Below are 21299 nucleotides of genomic sequence, written 5' to 3'. Positions count from 1 at the left end.
CGCATGCGTGGTTCCGCCCCCTGCACCGGCCAAGGCGTAGCTGGCAAGCGGCAAAGACGGAGCAGGCCGACCACCAGCTGGCCCAGCCCAAGGGAGGTAAGGCACCCACCGGAAAAGGGGGAAAAAAATGGCAGACAAAAAAAATGGCAGACAAAAAAAATGGCAGACAGCCTTGCTTGGCGACCCCCATGAAATGGTCGATCAACCCCAAATGGGGTCCCGACCCACAGGTTGAGAACCACTGAGTTAAGGATTTTAAAAAACCAAACCAATTAAGTAAAGGAAAAAAAATAACCTGTGTCTGCACCCTTCTGTATATATCTTGGAAGCATCAGGGGCGTTGTTCACTACTAAAAACCAGTTCGTAATTCACGTTGCCATCAATTATGTACAAACCAGAGATTAGCCTACCTGAGTTGGAAGAACACATCTTCATCAACAAAACCAAAAGTGTCGTGGAGCTTGGTAACCACCCCAGTGAAGACCCGCTGTTTCTGGGGCTGGGTCTGCTGCTGACTGGACCGTGGCGCTGGATACGAAACAGTTATTTGTGCTGCTGGCTGAGGTGTAGAGAGGCTAAGGCTTGTTGGCAATGCCACAGCTGGCTGAATAAAAAAAATGAAGCGGGAAGCCATATAAGCACTTAGAGCTTTCGAAATGTTAGGAACTAACCAATATTCTGGTAATGAGTGGTACCAAGTGATGGAACGGCATCTATCAGAAGCACAAAGGGGGCAGGATGACCGTGTGAAAAAGTATATATTTTTTCCCTGTCTGTAAACCACAAGAATCTCAGGTAGGTCAACCAATGCATCAGAAATCCAACCTGCACGTAAGGCAGCCTTTTCCTACAAACCAACGCCAGAGGGGAGGATTTTGGAGAAACGGCTGTCCGGTAAGCAGGCTGGGTTTGTGACGCATCCATTGATGCATACGTTGTAATTTTGTAAGCAGGTAAACATCATACATGAGACATTCACTGTGTGCATTTTGTCTTTAAGACAAAAGACAACTGGCATCAATAATTACCTGGAAGCTAAAAAAGAAAGCTTAATCTTTGTCATCTAAACATCTTCCACACAAAAGCATTTTCAGATTTCAAATTTTGTCCCACTTACTATTTTATTTTGTTATTGCCAATTCAACCACATATTGTAGTAATTTTTACACTTATTCTAGTCGCCTAAATGCCTTTTCATCCAGCTTTGTAAAGATATACCTGCATTTTTCTGAAGGGGCGTGTTATGTATTAAAATAATTATTTTTAACCATTAAGCATTCTGGTGTTTACAAAGTGAAGGCAATGTGCTCTTAAAAAAAAATACTAATTTCATTTTTTAAACAACTTAAAAATATTTTCAAATGATGATATTGTTTGAAATTCAAACAATAATATTTGGAAGTTAATTCTGTTTTATTAAAAATTTAAAACTGTCAAATATATCTGATACTTTATTTTAAAATATGAACTACTCAACATAAAAAAACTAATTCTTCCAAGTAACACCGTATTGGGAAAAAGTAGAACGCATTATATACAAAATAAAGATGGGATAATATTTGCCCTAGAAAAAATATATCCAAGGGTTTAATCAAAATATTATATACAAACTACACTGCAAAATCTGTCATACTTACACACATATTCACATTATGTTTTATGACAAGAGAATTTTTAAAAAGCTAACTAACCTGAGTTAAAAGTGTTTGCTGAGGCTGCTGCAACTTAAAAAATAAACAAGATAATTAGTTTTTATGCTGCATACTTTTTGATTTCACCTGTATTTACATGTATAATATACTGCAAAATATTACATTGCTTATGCCTGCTTTCTACCATTGCACAGCAAACAGGTTACAAATTCCATGAAAACATATATAACATTGTATTTTAAATACTAAATTAATATGTAACTATTAACATTTCCCACTTTAGGTTGAATTGTTCTACCTCTTCAAAGGGAAAACTAGAGACAAAGGAATAAGAATAGCCTTCATTAAAGGATAGGAAAATATTTCCTTTGTTGCATTAAAACCATATTCTTCCCTTTACTATTCTATGTGGGAAAAAATCAATAATGCTGATGACAGCGGGTTTGCCTTATAAAACTAATTGTATATGCACACAGACTGCAACATTCACATAAGTAAAGCTAACATTTTTTTATTTTTTTTTAAAAATGTTCCAACTATCAAAATAGCAATATTTTCCAAATCTTCACTATAATTTTTATTCAATATAAGCTAAATATATCTATTTCATGCATTCATTATTCAATAGCATATAAAAAGGGACTAAACCAATGACAAATAATGCTTATTGATACAGCAAGCAGAGGTGCTGTATATAAATAAGCCTTTCATGGGTTTAAACCAGGGGTCTTCAAACTTGGCCCTTTTATGACTTGTGCACTTCAACTCCCAGAATTCCTCAGCCAGGCACGCTGGCTGAGGAATTCTGGGAGTTGAAGTCCACAAGTCATAAAAGGGCCAAGTTTGAAGACCCCTGGTTTAAACACACACAGGTAGCCCTCAATGTATGACCACAATTGACCAAATTTTTGTTGCTAATTGAAACATTTGTTAAAGAAATTTTGCTCCATTTTATGACCTTTCTTGCCCCAGTTGTTAAGTGAATCCCTGCAGTTGTTAAATTAGTAGCATGGTCGTTAAGTGAATCTGGCTTTCCTGTTGACTGTCAGAAGGTCACCAAAGGTGATCACATGACCCCCTGGACACTGCAACCGTCATAAATAGGAATCGGTTGCCAAGCAGCTGAATTCTGATCACATGATCACGGGGATGCTGCAACGGCCTTGTGAAAAAAGGTCATAAGTCACTTTTTTCATTGCCGTTGTAACTTTGAATGGTCACTAAATGAACTGTTGTAAGTCAAGGATTACCTGTATTTAACTTAAAAAGTCTACTTTGGGTCACATTGGACTCCTATGACTTGTCAGTATAGGGTTTTTTTTTGGCAACAATATAAATGTGCTTTGTTTAAAATATACTTTATGGTAGCCTGCCCAGCCCAATTCAGACTCAACAAAATAACCATAAAGAATTATACAAACCTGCTGTTGTACACTATAGAGGGTCTGCTGGGGTTGGGAATATTGCTGAAAAAACATACAAATTGTGAATAACTATATATAGAGAGAGACACACACACACATATATAACTATATAACTATATACAGTACATATAACTATATATATATAATTATAACTATAAGTATAACTATATATATAACTATACTGCCATACAATTTTAGATAATTACATCTAAAATAACATTAAGCTATTGTTCTAGATCAACAAAACATTGGTAATATTTTACTAGGTACATAAAACTGAACTGAAATACAGAAAATATTTTTCCTCAAATATCACTCTAGATTCTACAACATGAATGGATGTGTCATGCACGGAACACAAGTTTAATAAAATGAACAGCAGTTGCCCAAAAGCATGAATGTTAATTTAACAGTCCCTGTTATTCTGTTTAATTTACATCAGTTATTTGGGAAGAAGGAAGCCATATCCTTGAATGTTTTTGTTTAAAGCTTGTGTATGGCTTTCGGTTTCCAAAATCACACTTCTAAATGAACTAAGTCAAGTTTTAGGCTCAAACTACTTCTGGCTGAAAATAGGGTCTCAAAGCAGATTACGAGGGCAATTCGGAAATAAACCTCCATTTGGTTAGCAATGACAGACACAGATAAAGATACAGACCTTTTATTATACACATTAGAAAACTACAACGTTACATTAGTTTTCGACATAATCACCATTCAAATTGAGGCACTTGTTATAACATCTTACAAGGTTTGAAATTCCTTAGTAGTTGTCGCTCGGCGCCAAATCTGGGCTGTAAGGGGGGTGATCAAAAACATCCCAACTGCTTCAAAAGTTCTAGTGTTGTGCGGGCGAGCATTATCGTGAACCAACACCACACCGGAAGTCAGCATGCCCCAACGATTGTTATGGATGGCTCATCTGAGTTTTCGTAACATTTCACAGTAGACTTCTGAACGGATGGTCCAACCGCGCGCCATGAACTTCACTAGTGGTACTCCTTTGGCATCTTCACATTTGGTGGAATTTTCTATGGCACCACTTCCGGTGTGGTGTTGGTTCACGATAATGCTCGCCCGCACACCGCTAGACGCACCCAAGAACTTTTGAAGCAGTTCCGTTGGGATATTTTTGATCACCCCCCCTCCCATAGCCCAGATTTGGCGCCGAGCGACTACTACTAAGGAATTTCAAACATGTAAGACAGGGGTAGTCAACCTTGGCTCTTTTACGACTCGTGGACTTCAACTCCCAGAATTCCTGAGCCAGCTAAGCTGGCTCAGGAATTCTGGGAATTGAAGTCCACGAGTCGTAAAAGAGCCAAGGTTGACTACCCCTGATGTAAGACATTAGGACAAGTGCCTCAATTTGAATGATTATGTCGAAAATATAATGTTGTAGTTTTCTAATGTGTATAATAAAGGTTCTGTATCTGCGAGAGACTGTCACTGATAACCAAATGGAGGTTTATTTCCTAATTGCCATGGTAGATAAAACTTGCAGAATCTTATTAAGTAGCAACGTGTAATATGTTCTCCAAAAGGTACAGAAGGTCCCTATTGTACTTGCACAGACTTAAAATGCAGTACTTGCCCCCAAATCAAAATTATCCAATTTTGCAGCTTATTCTTTGACATTATCAGTGGTTACATTGGGTGAAAAATTGTTCCTTTTACCTGCTGTAATGCGGCAGCTGCAGCTGCAGCTTGTTGTTGCAAAGCAGCTGTCTGAGTGAGCTGATAGTTCGTTGGTGTTTGAGTGTTGAGTCCTGCTGCCAATGCAGTTTGCTGTGTATATATTGTAGGAGATGCTCCAAGTAGTGAAGGTTGTTGTACACCCAGAGGAGCTGAAAGGAGAGAGCTGAGCATTAGGAAATCCTAATTCTGATTAGTGGGGTTTCAAGTCAAATCTAGATTTAATAGCAGCAAAATGTTGTAGAACTGACTCTTCTTTGCATCTTGAAAGGTGAAACTTTAATTTAAAATTGAAACAAAAATATTTCCTTGTCTAATAGACAGTGCTGAATGTACAATGCTGGCAAAATATGTATTTACTTACACATGGAATGCAAATTTGATATATTAGGCCTGTTCTTACAGTAGAGTTAATGACCGCCCTATATAAATTCAGGTGATTGCATTGAATTCAATTCTTCTTACAATGTGCCCAGTGAGTACAGTACCTTGGTTTAGAAGAAATATCTTATTTCAACACATCACTTGCTTTCTGATGGAAATGCTATTGCAGAAGGCCAAATAGCCTTGTCAACTTAGTTTAGGAAAGGGTTTGACATTTTAAGTGAGCATCACAGCAGAGAAAATTGTTTCAAACTAATTAAATAGGCTTTCTGAAATGAGTTCCATCTATTTATAATCTTTTTTATTCATCTACAACTTCATGTTAATGTGTGGCTTTCTCTCTCCTCGTTGTTGTTCATCTGCATAAAATGACAGATCTTTTTCTAATAGACAGTATTGCAAAGTACTCTTTAAAAAAACAGTGCAATGCTGTACATGTGTTCACATATGTCTAAAATGATCCCAGAGACACTCAAGCATTGTATGTATTTATCTCTTTGCTGAATATTTAGCCTTGAAACATTAATTGATTAAAATGAAATAACTATAGGCCTTAAGAAATAAAATATAAGAAAGGCCAGTGAACATCATTGGTGCACAAATGTTATGGTCTGTAAACAATGGCTTATATTCACCATGATGTGAACCATAAGAACATAATTAAACTTGCTGGATTAGATCAAGGCTTACTTCATTCCAAAATTCTGTATTTAACAGTGGCCAAAACTATACTTTACAATAGGTGCTTGTAAGCAGGAAATGAATAGACTAGACTAGACTAGACTAGAACAGAACAGGAGCTGGAAGGAACCTTGAAGGTTTTCTAGTCCAGCCCCCTGCTCAAGCAGGAGAACCTATACTATCTCAGATAGGTGACTGTCTCGTCTCTTCTTAAAAATCACCAGTGATGGAGCGCCCACGATTTCTGGAGGCAACCTGTTCCATTGGTTCCATTGGTTAATTGTCCTCACTGTCAGGAAGTTCTCCTTAATTCCAGGTTGCTTCTCTCTTTAATCAGTTTCCAACCATTGTTTCTCATCCTGCCCTCTGGTGCTCTGGTGAATAATGTGACCCCGTCTTCCTTGTGGCAGCCCCTCAGATACTGGAACATTGCTATCGTTTCTTCTTTTCTTTAGACTAGCCAAACCCAAGTCACGCAGTCGTTCTTCATATGTTCTAGTCTCCAGGCCTTTGATCATCTTAGTTGCTCTTCTCTGAATTTTTCCCAAACTCTCAACATCTTTTTTGTGATATGGTGACCAAAATTGGCTGCAGTATTCCAGGGATGGTCTTACTAGGGTTTTATATTGTGGTACTAGTACTTCGTGTGATCTTGATGCTATGCCTCTGTTTATACAACCTAGGATTGTATGAGCTTTTTTGGTTGCTACTGCACACTGCTGGCTCATAGTCAAGTGATCGTCCACTAGGACTCCAAGGTCTCTCTCATGACATATGCTTCTCCTGCTGATATTTTCCTACAACTGTAGGTACTCCTCATTTAGCAACCACAATTTGGTCATTAAGTGAAACAATCGCAAAGAAAAAACACAACTGTGCTTACACTCTGAGTTCAGCTTTCCCTTGCTTTTCAAACCTACAAAGCTTGTAAATGAGAGGACTGATCACAAAGTTACTTCTTCATCACTGTTGTAATGGTGAATGATCACAAAGTAAGAGCGGCTAAATGAGAACTGTTTGTAGTATTTGGAGGTATGCTGATTGAAATAGAGAAGTAACAATCTTCTAAAGTAAGTAAAAAGTTAACTAAATTCAAAAATCCCCCAAAGAAAAAGAACATATAAAATTATGTATATATAATTTTGAAGTTGACCTTGGAGTTAATCTATGCTGATCTGAATGCTGATTATTGGTGGGGAGGTGCTGGAGTCTTTTTCTCTTTTGGGCTAGTTGATTGTCTCTTTTGTATGCAACATCTATAGATGTTGTTAATGTCTATGTGTCTATTGATGGCTGATTTGTCAGAGTGCCAGGCTTCTAGAAATTCCCTGGCAGTTTTGGATTTGGCCTGGTCTAGGATTGTCACATTTTCCCAATTGAAACTATGGTTAAATCTGTCTATATGTTGTGAAATTAAAGAATTTTCATCATGCCTTTTGACTACCAGTTGGTGTTCATGGTGCGTTCTGCCAGTCTTCTGCCTGTTTGTCCCACATAGTGATTGTTGCAATTCTTACTTTGTATGTTGTAGATGACTCCTGTTTTTTCTTCTGGAGTTACTGGGTCTTTTGGTTTGCATACACAAATACACACACACACACACACACACAAAGACATACATACACAAAGTTGTACAGTAAATATTTCAATGGATGGAAGCCATAACTTATCACAATTGTCCATAGCTAATCTGATGAATTCCGCAAACTGCTGATTATTTGAAGCCACACGTTTATTTTTCCAAGAATGAACAATAACAAGTAAGATAAGCTTCAAAAGAAAACAAATAGCTGAAAATATTGAACTTATAATGTCACTGAAAATAATGCATGTAATAACTTCCTTCCCAAATGGAACACTGTTGAAACATAGTTAAATAAAGCTTTAATTTCACTGCACCTGTAATAACAATTTATTCAGATTTTTTCTCTATAAATTCAATAAAGTCATTTCTGAAATATTATTTCCAGTTACTACTACCATATTTGTGTCAGGAGCAACGAAGTACTTCTAGATTGAAAGGATTGAATGGTGACATCACCGTTGCCCAGAGGGCATGCAGTTGTGGCTCCTTTCATGTCTCCGTTAAGTTGGCCACCAAAGTGGTACCCATCTATCTACTCGTGGTCACCCACTTTAGAAATGCTGGGTTGGCAGGAGCTGGAACATGTGATGGGAGCTCAACCAATCCTGCGGCAGCAACTGGGTCTCGAAGACAAGCCTGCTAATTGTCAGCCCAGGGTCCTATTCTCGTGACCCACCATGCTCCTCTCCACCACACTCTTATTTCTTGTTGAAAAATATGTAATCTAAAATGTATTGAAGTTTTTGGTATTTTTTTTGTATTAGCTAAATAAAACATGGAAGTGTAAACCATTGTGTGTGAAATGGTACACACACACACAAACAAAAATAAAGATAAGGAAATAAATGAATAACTCTTGATAGATTAGGTCTCCCTGCTTTTATTAAACCCCTTTAAAGTTATTCATGCTTGTGCAAATCACATGTTGTGTTCATGAATTCCTGATTATTTAAAACACTAAGTCAGGGATGCCAAACTGGCGGCCCACGGGCCGGATGTGTCACGTGCAGGCCATGCCTTTTGCAGGAAAAAAAATAGATGCTTTGACTTTAGATTGATTGTGGGAAAATGTCTATTTAAATAAGGACCCAAAGTGTTTGGTGATAAGATATAACAAAGTATCTTTTACTGGCTTGCTCAACCAGTGATCACTGGGCCACAAGGATGCAAAATAGCCCCTGCATTTTCTATCATATCCCTCCATTAACCCATTTCGAACAATGGCCCTATTTCAGTATTTTCAATCATGTGCAACCCTACAATGAAGCTGATCTATCACCTTTCTCATGCTATGTGTCAGCAACCTGGTTTCATTTCAGTTCAAATTGGATTAGTCTCTTTTGTACAAATTTGGCTTGCCCCCTCCACCCCAAAGTTCTCCAGTGCAAAACAAATATAAATTATTACATCCATACCTTGAGAAACTTAAGCTTCACTTGTCTAGCTACCCTTGCATGCGGAATAGGTTACATTTCTGGAACCACGTTCACAACTCAGGATTTCAATCTGCTATCTAGCCCCCCAAATTTAATTTCTAGGACTGTCAACCACACTTTTCAATGTCATTACTGCCAATGTGAAGTACAGCTATTACCCTCTCCTGAGAATTATCCTGATTATTTATTTTTCCATTTATTAAGGAATTTTATAAGGCCGCCCAATTCACAGTGACTCTGGGCAGCATACAAAGACCCCAAATACAAAACTCATTACCTGTCCCCCCTCCCCCCACCTAGATTGTTTGTCATGATGGTAAAGCAAACATGCCTAAAGCAAACACAATTCTCTAATTATCAAATTACCCACAAACTCTGCAAGCACGAGAGGATATAGGTTCATGATACAAAAACGGTGTCCTACAGAAACATCTGCTCTCTTCAAAATTATGTTCTTCCCTGAATTCTTCACTCTCCCTAACAACAAAGGTGATATCATTCTGAAAGTCAATCAATATCTGCTAAACATCTCCAACTTGGCCACCTTGTTTTCAAGGAAATATGTATGCTGTCTGAGAGTCAAGAGCTTTTGCATAATATATAACTCCATAATTTATATCTAATAAGCAAATAGTCATAACCGTGACACTCTATACAAAAACTTTAAATGGCCCTCTCTTCAGATAAGACTATCAGCTTTGGGCATGTAAACATTCAAGACTGCTGGTCAGAGCTAAGCTTTTGCCTGAGCAAAATGGATGTTTGATCAGCTGATCAACTGCAGTTATAAATCACCACCACATAAAACACGGGTTTTCAAATTTGGCCCTTTTATGACTTGTGGACTTCAACTCCCAGAATTCCACAGCCAGGCATGCTGGCTGAGGAATTCTGGGATTGAAGTCCACAAGTCATAAAAGGGCCAAGTTTGAAGACCCCTGACATAGAACATATACTTACAAGTTAAGATATATCACACTCAGGCAGAAAAAAAACAGTCTTAGCCATAAAGTCAAGCAGCATTCCTTAAATGCATCTGAACAGCTTTACAAATTGATGCAGCACCAGATAAAAATCCTGTTCCTGTTCACTCTCTTCTTCCGAAAGACTATTGGCTGGAACTAAGCTATCATGGCTTGCTTAAATAAATCATTGTTAAAACAAACCACAATTCAATGAGTTTAGCTTGTGAATACAGCCTTCAGGTTTTAAGCAGTTCATCTATAAGATAATATTGAATGTTATGTTTGTGCTGTTATATATTTGACAAGATTCAATTGTATAACTGAATATCACTATCTAAAATAGATAGGAAGCAGAAAATAGAGGTATTTTAAGGGATATTTAAGCACATTTTTGTTATATAATAAAATAGAACAGAAGAGGGGGATTGTGAAAATAAAATGGGAAAAAATAATTAAGAAATAGCATGTCTATTTCAGAGATTTCCTGATCAGAGAAAATCAAGAAAAAAAACAGAATCATAAGTAAATATTGATATAAAAGCTTACAACTGCTTCTTCACAAATGTCAGACATTCATCAGTGCAACTTATTTCCTATTCAAAATTAACATCTGCATTATTTTCAATTCACTTAAAAATATTTTTCGTTTCTTTTATTTCCATTTACTCAGTCAGAAAGGAGTCAGAAGCAGCAGTTATTGTTTAAGAAAGTGCAAACTAACCTGGTTGAGAAACTGCTGTCGCTGTAAACTGAGTAGCCCATGGGGGATTCTTCTGTCCTCCGAACTGTGCCATTATGAGAGGTACAATTCTTCTGCCAGTTTAGTTTCTTTAAAAAAAAAAAAAGCACTGACCATTAGTATTTTAACATGCAGCTAATTCCTGACTAGTGGACAAATTAGCTATCTATATGTGACGTACATATGCATTTACATTGATTTGATTTATATGGCTGCCCAAGTTGTAAAGCGACTCTGGACATCTTCCAATTGTACAGAAGCAGGAAAGCAAAAGAGAAACAGAACAAAATAAAAGGAAACATAACCGTCAAGGCCAGCCATTGTACAGTCTATTCAAAAATATTTTATTCTAGACAGTTTCATCTTGCGTGGTGGCTAATGACAGGGGAAGCACCAAGTATTGCGGATTTTACTGTACAGAGTGCTGAGAGGATAGGGGCCATGTGAACCCTTGAGGGGACGGATGACGTTCCATGGGCAGCTGCTGTAATAGAGAAGGTCTGTCCCCTGGATTCTGCCAGGGGAGAAGGGACTTGAAGTATGCCCTCTTGCTGGATTCTCTTGGAACAAGCTGAGACAATTGGAGACAGGTGGTCTTACAAATAATCTGGCCAGTATATGAAGAGCCTTACAGATTAAAACTAGGTTTGTCCTATGTCTGTGGAGATTCTGATTCATCCATAGTTGTCTCAAAGGTGCTTTTTTCTTCAAAAGGCAAACGGACTGTAGCTTCATCAGTTCAGATGGTGGTGGTGGTAGAAATGGAAGGATAGGTACTGGATCACTCCATACCTATCCTTCCATTCCCCCCCCCCCATCAAAACCCATTTTCTTCTTCTTCCTCAAGGATAAAAACAGTCCAGTTGCTTTTTTGGGGGAAAAAATTACTTTTGAGACAACTATGTTTGCTCTAATAAGAGAAACCATGACAAGTATGACAAACCAGATGTCATAGGAAGCCGATCATAAATATTTCCAGTGAAAAATACAAATAAACTTTGTTTCTCACATTTAGTTCTACTTATAACACAAATGCACAAAATCTTATCAGTAACGGGTAGAGTATAACCATCAAGTGAACTTTCAACCATCAGTGAATCATCAAGAACACTTGTAAGTTGTTCTTCTAGTAAGAAAATGCATCTCCGGTATGATCCAGCGACAACAAAGTAGTCAAACATATGTAACCATGTATACGAAGCCCCAGTGGTCACTTGGTGATTTGCTATGTCATGCAAATCTAGGAAATTAGCTCAGTCATTAAGCAAATAAGTATCCCATATAAATCCCCCCCAGTATCATCGACAATAATAATGGTGTGGCAATTACCAATCATGTCATCCAGATGCACTTAAGACAGTGGTTCTCAACCTTTTTAATGCCGCGACCCCAACCGGTCGTAAGTCGAGGACTAAACCGGTCGTAAGTCGAGGACTAAACTGGTCATAAGTCGAGGACTAAACCGGTCGTAAGTTGAGGACTTTCCCTGCCCGGGAGCGCCGCGCATGCGTGGTTCCGCCCCCTGCGCCGGCCGAGGCATAGCTGGCAAGCGGCAGAGACGGAGCAGGCCGACCACCAGCTGGCCCAGCCCAAGGGAAGTAAGGCACCCGCCAGAAAAGGGGAAAAAAATGGCGGACAGCCTTGCTTGGCGACCCCCGTGAATTGGTCGATCGACCCCAAATGGGGTCCCGACCCACAGGTTGAGAACCACTGACTTAAGAGATGCTAGCGTAGACAAATGACTTAAAGAAGTTTCTAAACCAGTGGTTCCCAACCTTTTCTATACCCCGCACCCCTACAACGCTTCTGATATATTCTTGAACCCCTTACAAAAGTTCAAAACAACAGCAACGAATTATGCACATACGCTATAATTTTGAAAAGCCAAGTTTTCGCACCCCCTGGAATATCGTCTCGCTCCCCTGGTTGGGAACCCCTGTTCTAAACAAAAGAAAGTTGAGCTTAAAGAAAAAATAAACCAAGAAAGCAGCTGACTTTAAGGCAGGGTTTCTCAACCTTGACCATTTTAAGGCATGTGGACTTCAACTCCCAGAACTCCACAGCCAGCACTGCTGGCTGTGGAATTCTGGGAGTTGAAGTCCACATGCCTTAAAATGGTCAAGGTTGAGAAACCCTGCTTTAAGGAAAGCGCATTATCATCACCACCCGTTTATACGTGAAACACAACATCCACTGCCCGACAGTCCTACAAAATAGGAGAGAAATAATAAAAAAAACAAAAACAGGGGTTCAAAAATTCAGAATCAGAACTGGAAGGTTCTCACGCTCATTGAAAACGAAGCGAGGCTGTGCTGGTCCGCGCAGTATATATAGAGCAGTGTTTCTCAACCTGGACCATTTTAAGGCACGTGGACTTCAACTCCCAGAATTCCACAGCCAGCAATGCTGGCTGTGGAATTCTGGGAGTTGAAGTCCACATGCCTTAAAATGGTCCAGGTTGAGAAACACTGATATAGAGCGCGCCTGATTCACTCAGTCCCAATTTCCCTTTGAGTAAAAACATGGGGGGGAATCAACCCACACAAAGAAAAGGCACTCAGCTGTGAATTTGTGGGATGGGAATGACTGTGAGAGAGTTAACAAAGAAGAACTCTCCTGCTGGTGCATCGCCCCGGCCCGCAAAGATTCCGCGGAAGGACTACGAAGGGCAAAGGGAGGCCTCCGAAGGGCCTGGGTCAGATCTGCCTCCGGCCTTGCTCAGGGGAGCGTCCTTAGCGGAGAGGGGGGGGGAAGAACCCCGGGCCCGCCGCCTCCATCCGGCCCGTCCACAATGCGGGACTGAGGCCTGCCGCCTCAGGAGAGCTCCTCCCGCGCTCTTCGCCCAAGCCTGCTCTGAGGGAACACGAAGGCCTCCCCTCTTCCCGAAAGCACCCGCCCGGCCCTCCCGTCTCCCGCCCAAATAAAATCGCTCTCCCCGCTCTCCTCCCGGCTCTTTACCTGAAAAGGGCCGAAGACGTACTCGGAGAAGCCATTTCAAACTCCTTCAGCAGCACCCTCAGGCCGAAGAGCCACGGCGCAGGCGCAGAGAGAACGCGCGCGGGGCGAGGGGAGTTGGGCGAGCTCGCCGTCGCGCACAAGAGTGACGTTTGCAAAGCCAGGCCGCCTTTCTCCCCTCCCGCACGTGCTCCGGAAGGCTGGGTTACGGTCTCCAAAACAAAGAACGGAGCGGCGCTGGCGCATGCGTCGAAGGAAGCATTTTGTTAATTTCGCGAAAGCTGTTGATGAGGTTGCGTGGCCTATGTTTTGCCACCATCTTGTTATTGAGACAAGTGATAAGTGTGTATTTTACTTCCGGGCAGAGGAAAAAAATGATACTTTTTGCGCAACTGCTCACCGGCCGTTTAACACGTCCAAGAACTTAAGTTGTTTCAGCTCCGTTTAAGGCAGTGTTTTTCAGCCTGGGCAACTTGTGGACTTCAACTCCCAGAATTCATGCTGGCTAGGGAATTCTGGGAGTTGAAGTCCACACATTTTAAAATTGCCCAGGTTGAAAACAATGCTCTAAGAATCCTCCAGTGAAAATCCATGCTCCTCTGACTTTTTAATCCCTTCCACGGTATTTTTATGCTAATATTTATTTTATGTTGCTGTTGCTTTTTTGTGTTTCCTTTTAAGATATTGCATGGTTTTAACATATATAATTTTAACTCTGAAGTGCAACTGTGATGCAAGATGGAGCAAATAAACAGAACCCAAGAAAGTGAAACGTTGAATACATATGATTATTTGGCTAGGTGACAGTGGTTATTCTCATTAAATAAATATTAACTACTATTCTAAACACAGATGCATTCATTATTAGAACCAATATTAAAATGTTGCTGTCAGTCTTTGAGTAAACAAACAATGCTCAGTTGAGTAATCCGTTATCAGATATCATTAATCTGTCATGTTCATAAAAGTTCTAAAACTGCATTAATAATTCCAAGTAGCAAGTTTACAGGAAAAAAGCAACCAAGAAAATCTTAACATTTCATTAAAGATAATTAAAATAATTAAGAAACATTTAAATAACAGAAAACCCAAAAATTGGGAAATAAAGAAGTCCTGAAGAATAGTGACTGCAATATCTCTCCTGCTATCTCCTATTTCAGAAGTGCACCTGGGAAAATGTTCTTTCAAACACTCTCATCCCAAACTATTTGACTAGTATTGTATTAAATTCTTACAAGATATGCTGTGTAGTTCCATAGTGCTTTTGTACTGAAACTGCAATTTTTATAAATTTTTCAAGGACATCCTCATTATGCATATTAATCATTTCAGTGTAAAGTTCACATTCATCATTGCTTATATTTCAAAAAAATTGCAGGGACTGCTTTCCACCCGTTCATGTTGCTGTGCATTATTCACGTGCATCACATGAAGTACCATCAATGTAACTTTAACTAGATGGTGTTTACTGGGATCAATCAAACATTAATGGTTTTTTTTACTTATGTCCAACTTTTACTGTTTTGTCTTTTCTGCAGTATTTTAGGATGCTGACTTTTCATTCCCCTTGCAACCATTTTGTGATGCTCACTGATGGCAGAGTTCTTAATTTCAAAACACCCATGGATCTCAAAACATTAAGAGACCTTGTCACTGACAAGTCAATAAGCTGAAGAAAGGCTACTTTCCATTGGGTTAATCCAAGGTTCATACCTGATTAAAAATCACTTTCTGAGGGTTGCAACAAATGCATTTTTGTTATAAAGTTGGCTGAAGAAGAAATGCTGACATTTTCACTCACATTCACTGTTTACTGTACTTGTCTTCTTTGGTTTTCTGAAAAAAGTAGGGATATTGCATTTTTCAGCGGGTTGCATCTTTTACAGCATTTACTTTGCTTCTCATTTTCCATCCTTAGAGGCATAAAAATGATAGACTGCTTTAATAGTTCCGTAAAAGCTCTGTTGTCTTGAGTACAAAACACCAGTATAGGTAGTCCTCGACTTACAAGTTTGTTTAGTGACTGTTCGAAGTAAGATCCTTAGTACCAGTGTTCCCAACTGACCAAACCTAGCTGGCCTATTCTTTAAACAGAGAGCTGAACCAGAGAAATCATAAGAGATAACCACTTGTACCATTTAATTCCTCTAGATCACTTCTCTTAGAACAAGATTCAAAGAACAGTAATAATGAAATCAAAGAGAATGTATTGCTATTGCTAGATTTCATTTGTTTCACTGATATGAACATGCTTTTAGATATAGTCCTCTAGTGGAAAGAAGTGAACTTAAATGAAGGAAAAATTAAAAACCACACGCAAAATAGAAGTATAAAATTTATTTGAAACCATCCACAATGTTCTGTATTATCAGGAATGATACAGTTTGTAATTTTGTTTTTGGAAAAAGCGATGACAAAAAATTAAAATACATTTTGCAATGACAGCAACTTTATCCTGCCTTTCAGAAGGCAGGATAAAGAAACATTTAAGGTTTAAACAGATAGGACATACACAAGAAGAATAAAAAACAGAACAAACCATCTCCACAATAACAATTCTTACATGTATGTTTCAATACAATTTCAATGCATCTTGCTACATAAACAAGAAATCATATACAACTGCTGTGCACCAAAGAGTAGCTTAGTATGATCTTTCAAGTAACATGCAGTCATAACTCACACTTTTCAAGTACTGCTGGTAAATGTTCCCTTGTCTGAAAATGTATTTCTCTCCCCAAATAATGAAATAGTTTCTTTTTCCTGTAAGTATTGTGAAATAGTGAAGTGCTTTTCTTCCATTTATTATAAACTAAATACAATGGTAAATGGTAAAAATGTGTCTGCCTTTTCTTTTTTCCACCATTAGATTTTCTTAATATAGTAGATTGTTTAAAGGAGAAAAAAATCGAAGTCTAAGTTAAATGATAAAAAATAAATACGCACCTCAGTTTTATTAAACACACATACCACACACACAAATACAAGAAATAGTACTCAACAAGAGAGCTCAAGTTTTTTTTTTCTTATTTAGCATAATACTTTCCAATTTCATTTTTTAAACATTATTAAAACTGAAGTTACTGCTGGTGCCATTGATACCGATTTACATTTCAGAGACAGTCTAGCAAAGATTAGTCACAGCTAAATTCAGTTGAAATCAAAGGGACGCACACCTTGATCCTATGCAACTTTTATTAACAGAGCATTTCTCCAACACAACTAGAAAGTGAGTCAAACTATATCCTTCATCAAACACTTTAAGATTCCCCCTCACATATCTTAGTGCGGAATACCTCTTAACTAGATATACGTACGCCCATCTTCATTTACAGATACAAAGTGGAATCCTATGGACAATTACTCCAGTGTGAGTCCCACTGAATTTGTGGGGATTTACCTATGTGTAAACATGTAGCACAGCAGTCCCCAGCCTTTTTGGCACCAGGAACTGGTTTCGGTTTTGCTCGCTCGCCCTCTGTTCACCTCCAGCTGTGTGACCCAGTTCCTAACAGGCCATGGACCCGGTACCAATCCGTGTAGTGTGGGGATTGGGGACCCCTGATGTAGCAGATCCAATTGCATAGCTGCATTCTTAAGCATACTCCCTTGGGAATTACTAAGCCCCACTGAATTCAGCAGCACATTTTGATTAAACATGCTTGTAATTTGGCTGCTTGTCACTATTTGTGTTTCCAGACTGCACATTTAGTTCAGATTATTTGAAATAAAATCCAGTGAACCTCTTTTTATGCTCAACAGCTTCTGAAACTTGAGCAGCTTTGCTCCGCTTACCTCTCTAGATCAGTGTTTCTCAACCTTAGCAGCGTTTACATCTTAAAAGCCAAGGTTGAGAAACACTGCTCTACATAATAGCCTTACTTCTGAAATACACCACCATTTGATTTTTTTTTAAAGTTTCCCAATATCTTGAAATAAATGATTTAAAAAAAAAATCTAATAACAAAATATTTCCTTGTAATGATAATGCATATATTACAAAACATGACCAACATATCCTGTTTTAGAGTCTTAGGCAACAAATACATTCAGCATTAAGGGACATAAAACACAAAGCCTTAGATCTGCCATCTTTTGCTAAAACGATTAAATGACATTCACACTTTATTCTAGTTTTGCATTTTTGCCATGTAAAGATTTTGACATATGGGAATTATAGCAGGAATCTAATTATATGCACTACCTCATTATAAAGCATGTACTTTTATAACTAAATACCACTCTAATCTTGTATTCCTTTTTCAAATGAACTTTGACCAGTGAAGGATTTCAGTTGTCTCAGAAACCATTCAATTAAATGAGCTTGTACTTGCAAAATCTAGGCCACTACTCCACAAGTTTTAATTCTACTTTCAGCAAGAATATATTTACTAGGATGAAACTCCTGTTAACAAGAGTAGGACTCTTCTTTATTTTGTATACTTGGAACATTACGTATGATGGTTACATGCAGAAGCAGTTATGCAAAAGGCAAAGTGAGAGTTGTGCCCATTATTAATCGTGTAACATAGAAATTCCCCAGAATTGAGCCATGGAGTACATAAACAAGCTTCATGCGAGAGGCTTATACCTGAATATACAAAAAATTTGGAGCAATCCTTCATCAGCAATATTTTGCTTTTTAGGACCGAACATAGTCATTTCATGATTTGCTATCTGGAGGGACAGAAGGAATATATATACATACACATGTATGTATAGATATATATTGTTATTACCCTCATATGAAATCAGTGGGTGAATAGCATGGAAGATAGTTACTTTTTTTTAACCTTTTAACCAATAGGGCATGAATTAAGTAATATAAATCTTTTTTTAAGGGAAATATAAGCCAAAGAAAACATTTTTGGCAGCATATCTTTTCAACGTTGCCCAAACATTAAAATTTCAGCAAAATTCCACATTCTACTGGTATGATTTAATTAACAATCTTGTATACAAATCCATTATCACATTCGTTCTGTCGGCAAAGCAGGCTATGTCTGTAGCAATAAACATACATTTTGAGCTGTTGATTTTAATCACTTTAATTTTTACGAGAGAGAAATCTATCTAGTATATGATGAGAAGAGATGGGAACAAAAACGACCAAGGAAAGTAATTCCTTATGGATTGCACATTTGACTTCTTTTTATTATATTATTTCAGCATTGCATTTATGCCAAAAGCCTTCAAACTGGATGTAAGATGAAAACGTTATAGGTACTTATTACAGTGACATGGAAATTTGGTAAAGATAACTGATGCTTATACATGAAAATTCCACATTTTCTTAGGCTTACATGAATTGTAGTAAATTACTGTATATGCAAATTGTTTTTCATGCTACAGTAATATGGAATTATGATCATGCTGCTCTAAACTGATTTGCAGCTATACTTTTTTTGATAGTTGATGATTTACAAGTATGTCAGTAGCATAATGGAGGTTTATCTATAGGTAACAGTTTTAAAATTACAATTATCTCTAACTGTACAGGTAATTTGGAAGAATCACCCCCTATGCAGTTATGTCCAACGAAAGGATAAAACCTTATTTGTTTGGGCATGTAGAGTACTTTTATTAGCTATTAATCTACTTTCATTCAATTTATGGGATGGGGAAAAAAGTCTCCCTTGCTGTTTAAAATGTTCCTCAACTGTCAACTTCATAAAGAGTAAAATACAGTATATCCTTAAATTCAGCTTCTTTTTATTCTGGACTTTGCTGAGAAATATTTCTGGATAAAGGAACATAGTTGACCCAGTGCTACTGAGAAAAAGCAGATACATTAACTTTTCAACATCCCATCTGTCTTCATGAAAGATAGGATGGCCTTTCTGTTAGCTTTTCAATTTCAAATTTCTACCCTGGTTTAGCTCACGCTCATCCTTTCAGTGCATACCCCTATGCAGTTAGAAGTAATGGAGCTTTGCTATTCGATTGTGCTCTTATTTGTAGAATACCATAACAAGCGCATAGAACTTTATCTTCCCTGGCACACATTTATCCAGTTTTAATATGAATAGATTTTTCTTCAACCTTGGATGTAAAACATTAATAAGACAAGTATTTTGCTGCTCATACAGTTAAGGCATATTCGAAAAATAAGAGAATCCAGGTGCATCACCTTTAATTTGAAGAAAGAGGATGAAATAATACTTTCCAAGCACTCCAAATGCTCTTTCAAAACAAGCACAGATTTTGTACTCACAGTCAATATTTCATCTGTCCTAACCAGTTAATCTCTTCAAATGTCAGTAAAGCTTTGAGTCAGCGAGTGAAGAGAACAATTGGTTCCCCTTCCACTCTAACCTTTCCTGAGCCTCAAATCTGCTCAGGGGGCTAGAGGACAACCTAACATAAATTCAGGAAAAGAGTGAAGTGCAAAGTCCCATTCCGTGAGTAAATGTACATATGACAATGGATTGGTCACTACAGTTGTGAATGTGAATTCAATTAATAAATGTCACTGTGCTTTTTAACCAGGGCCCTAAGCAACACATTGTATAACTGAATGACAAGACTCAAAGGAAATGATTGCATCTGAATGTTAATTAATAATATCACAGTGTGCTCTTAAACAATTTATTGATGGGGTAGAAGCAGCTTTTCTATACTCCTTGATTACATTCTAAGTTTGACTTAGTGATGAAAAACTGAAATTAACATTTGAAGGGCCAAAAAACTGTACTATTTCCCTAACAAAGAGAGAAAAGCTGAGGTCTTCAAACAATGGAGGCTACTCAAAACAAATAGCATATCACTGTAGACCCGATCCAGAGCTGAATCCAAATTATGTTTTCCTCTCAATGCAGTCAATGACAGGGTTAGCTGAAATTCCATTGATCCTCTTAGTTTTTAACTAGTGTAGTCACTTTTATTAGACTGAGATCATGAAGGTCAAGATAAATGTGAAAAGTAGATAATGCACAGTAATTGTAGAGAGCTAAAACTCCTAATGCGTGGCTGAATTTAGATAATAATCTGTAAGTTGATGCTTTTGCAAGACATGGCATCTTTTTAAGTTTGTTTCTTTAGAAATAATGTACCAAAGTGAAGTTAAAGAAGGACTGGTATTTAATATATAGGACAGTGGTGGCGAACCTTTTAGAGACCGAGTGCCCCAAAACCGGCCCTGTTCCCCGCCCACCCCTTCGCCGCAGCCCGTCCCCGCTCCGCCCCCACCCCGCCCACAGGGCCACCCATCGCCTCCTCGGCCCGCCGCAGATCGCCCAAGCAGCCCAGCAGTGCCATGGCAGCCACGCCCTCCACCCACGCCCTGCAGCATCATCTGCGCGATGGGGCGCGAGTGCAGTGTCCCCGCTGTCTGGCTGCCATGTTCTTGGCTGCGCTGCTCAGGGATGATTCTCCTCCGGGGAGGCTGCTGGTGAGGAGGGGCCATGGGGGAGGCGGGGCTGGGGCGATGGCGTGCCCGCCCACAGAGAGGGCTCTGAGTGCCGCCTCTGGCACGCGTGCCATAGGTTCGCCATCACTGACATAGGAGATGCAACTATATGACTATATCTGATGATTTCAGGAAACACTATCCTAGAAAACATTCTGCCTGTTGCAAGGATACTTCTAAGCAGAATGGAAAAGATGCAGTAGGGCAAGTAGAAATAAGTCAAAAACAGTAAGAACAAAGCACTATTTCAATGGAGAACAATATCAGTTGTCACATTCATCTGAGTGTACCAAACCAAGGTTAAAAATACCTTAGTGCCAGTCTGTAAAGGATTCAATAGACTCTATGACTATGAGGCTCACCCCAATATATCT

At 38.6% G+C, this 21299-nt stretch overlaps 1 protein-coding gene across 1 annotated transcript in view; it reads right to left on the bottom strand.

Annotated features, from left to right (window-relative positions):
* Nucleotides 1-13604, bottom strand: part of CCAR1 (cell division cycle and apoptosis regulator 1) — a 35705-nt gene extending 22101 nt beyond the window's left edge. The window contains exons 1-6 of the mRNA XM_015816663.1: nt 13521-13604; nt 10545-10651; nt 4755-4924; nt 3075-3119; nt 1693-1725; nt 412-605 (exon numbers count right to left, since the gene is read on the bottom strand). Of these exons, the coding sequence (XP_015672149.1) occupies nt 412-605; nt 1693-1725; nt 3075-3119; nt 4755-4924; nt 10545-10617 (515 nt within the window). The 5' untranslated portion in view covers nt 10618-10651; nt 13521-13604. The remainder of the gene's footprint in view (nt 1-411; nt 606-1692; nt 1726-3074; nt 3120-4754; nt 4925-10544; nt 10652-13520) is intronic.
* Between the last annotated feature and the right edge of the window lie 7695 nt (nt 13605-21299).

The sequence above is a fragment of the Protobothrops mucrosquamatus genome, unplaced genomic scaffold (genome assembly GCF_001527695.2).
Source record: "Protobothrops mucrosquamatus isolate PMUCROS unplaced genomic scaffold, P.Mucros_1.0 scaffold479, whole genome shotgun sequence".
In the NCBI taxonomy this organism is placed as follows: Eukaryota; Metazoa; Chordata; class Lepidosauria; order Squamata; family Viperidae; genus Protobothrops; species Protobothrops mucrosquamatus.
The sequence above is the reverse complement of the archived record's forward strand: the minus strand, read 5'-3'. Positions and strand labels throughout refer to the sequence as shown.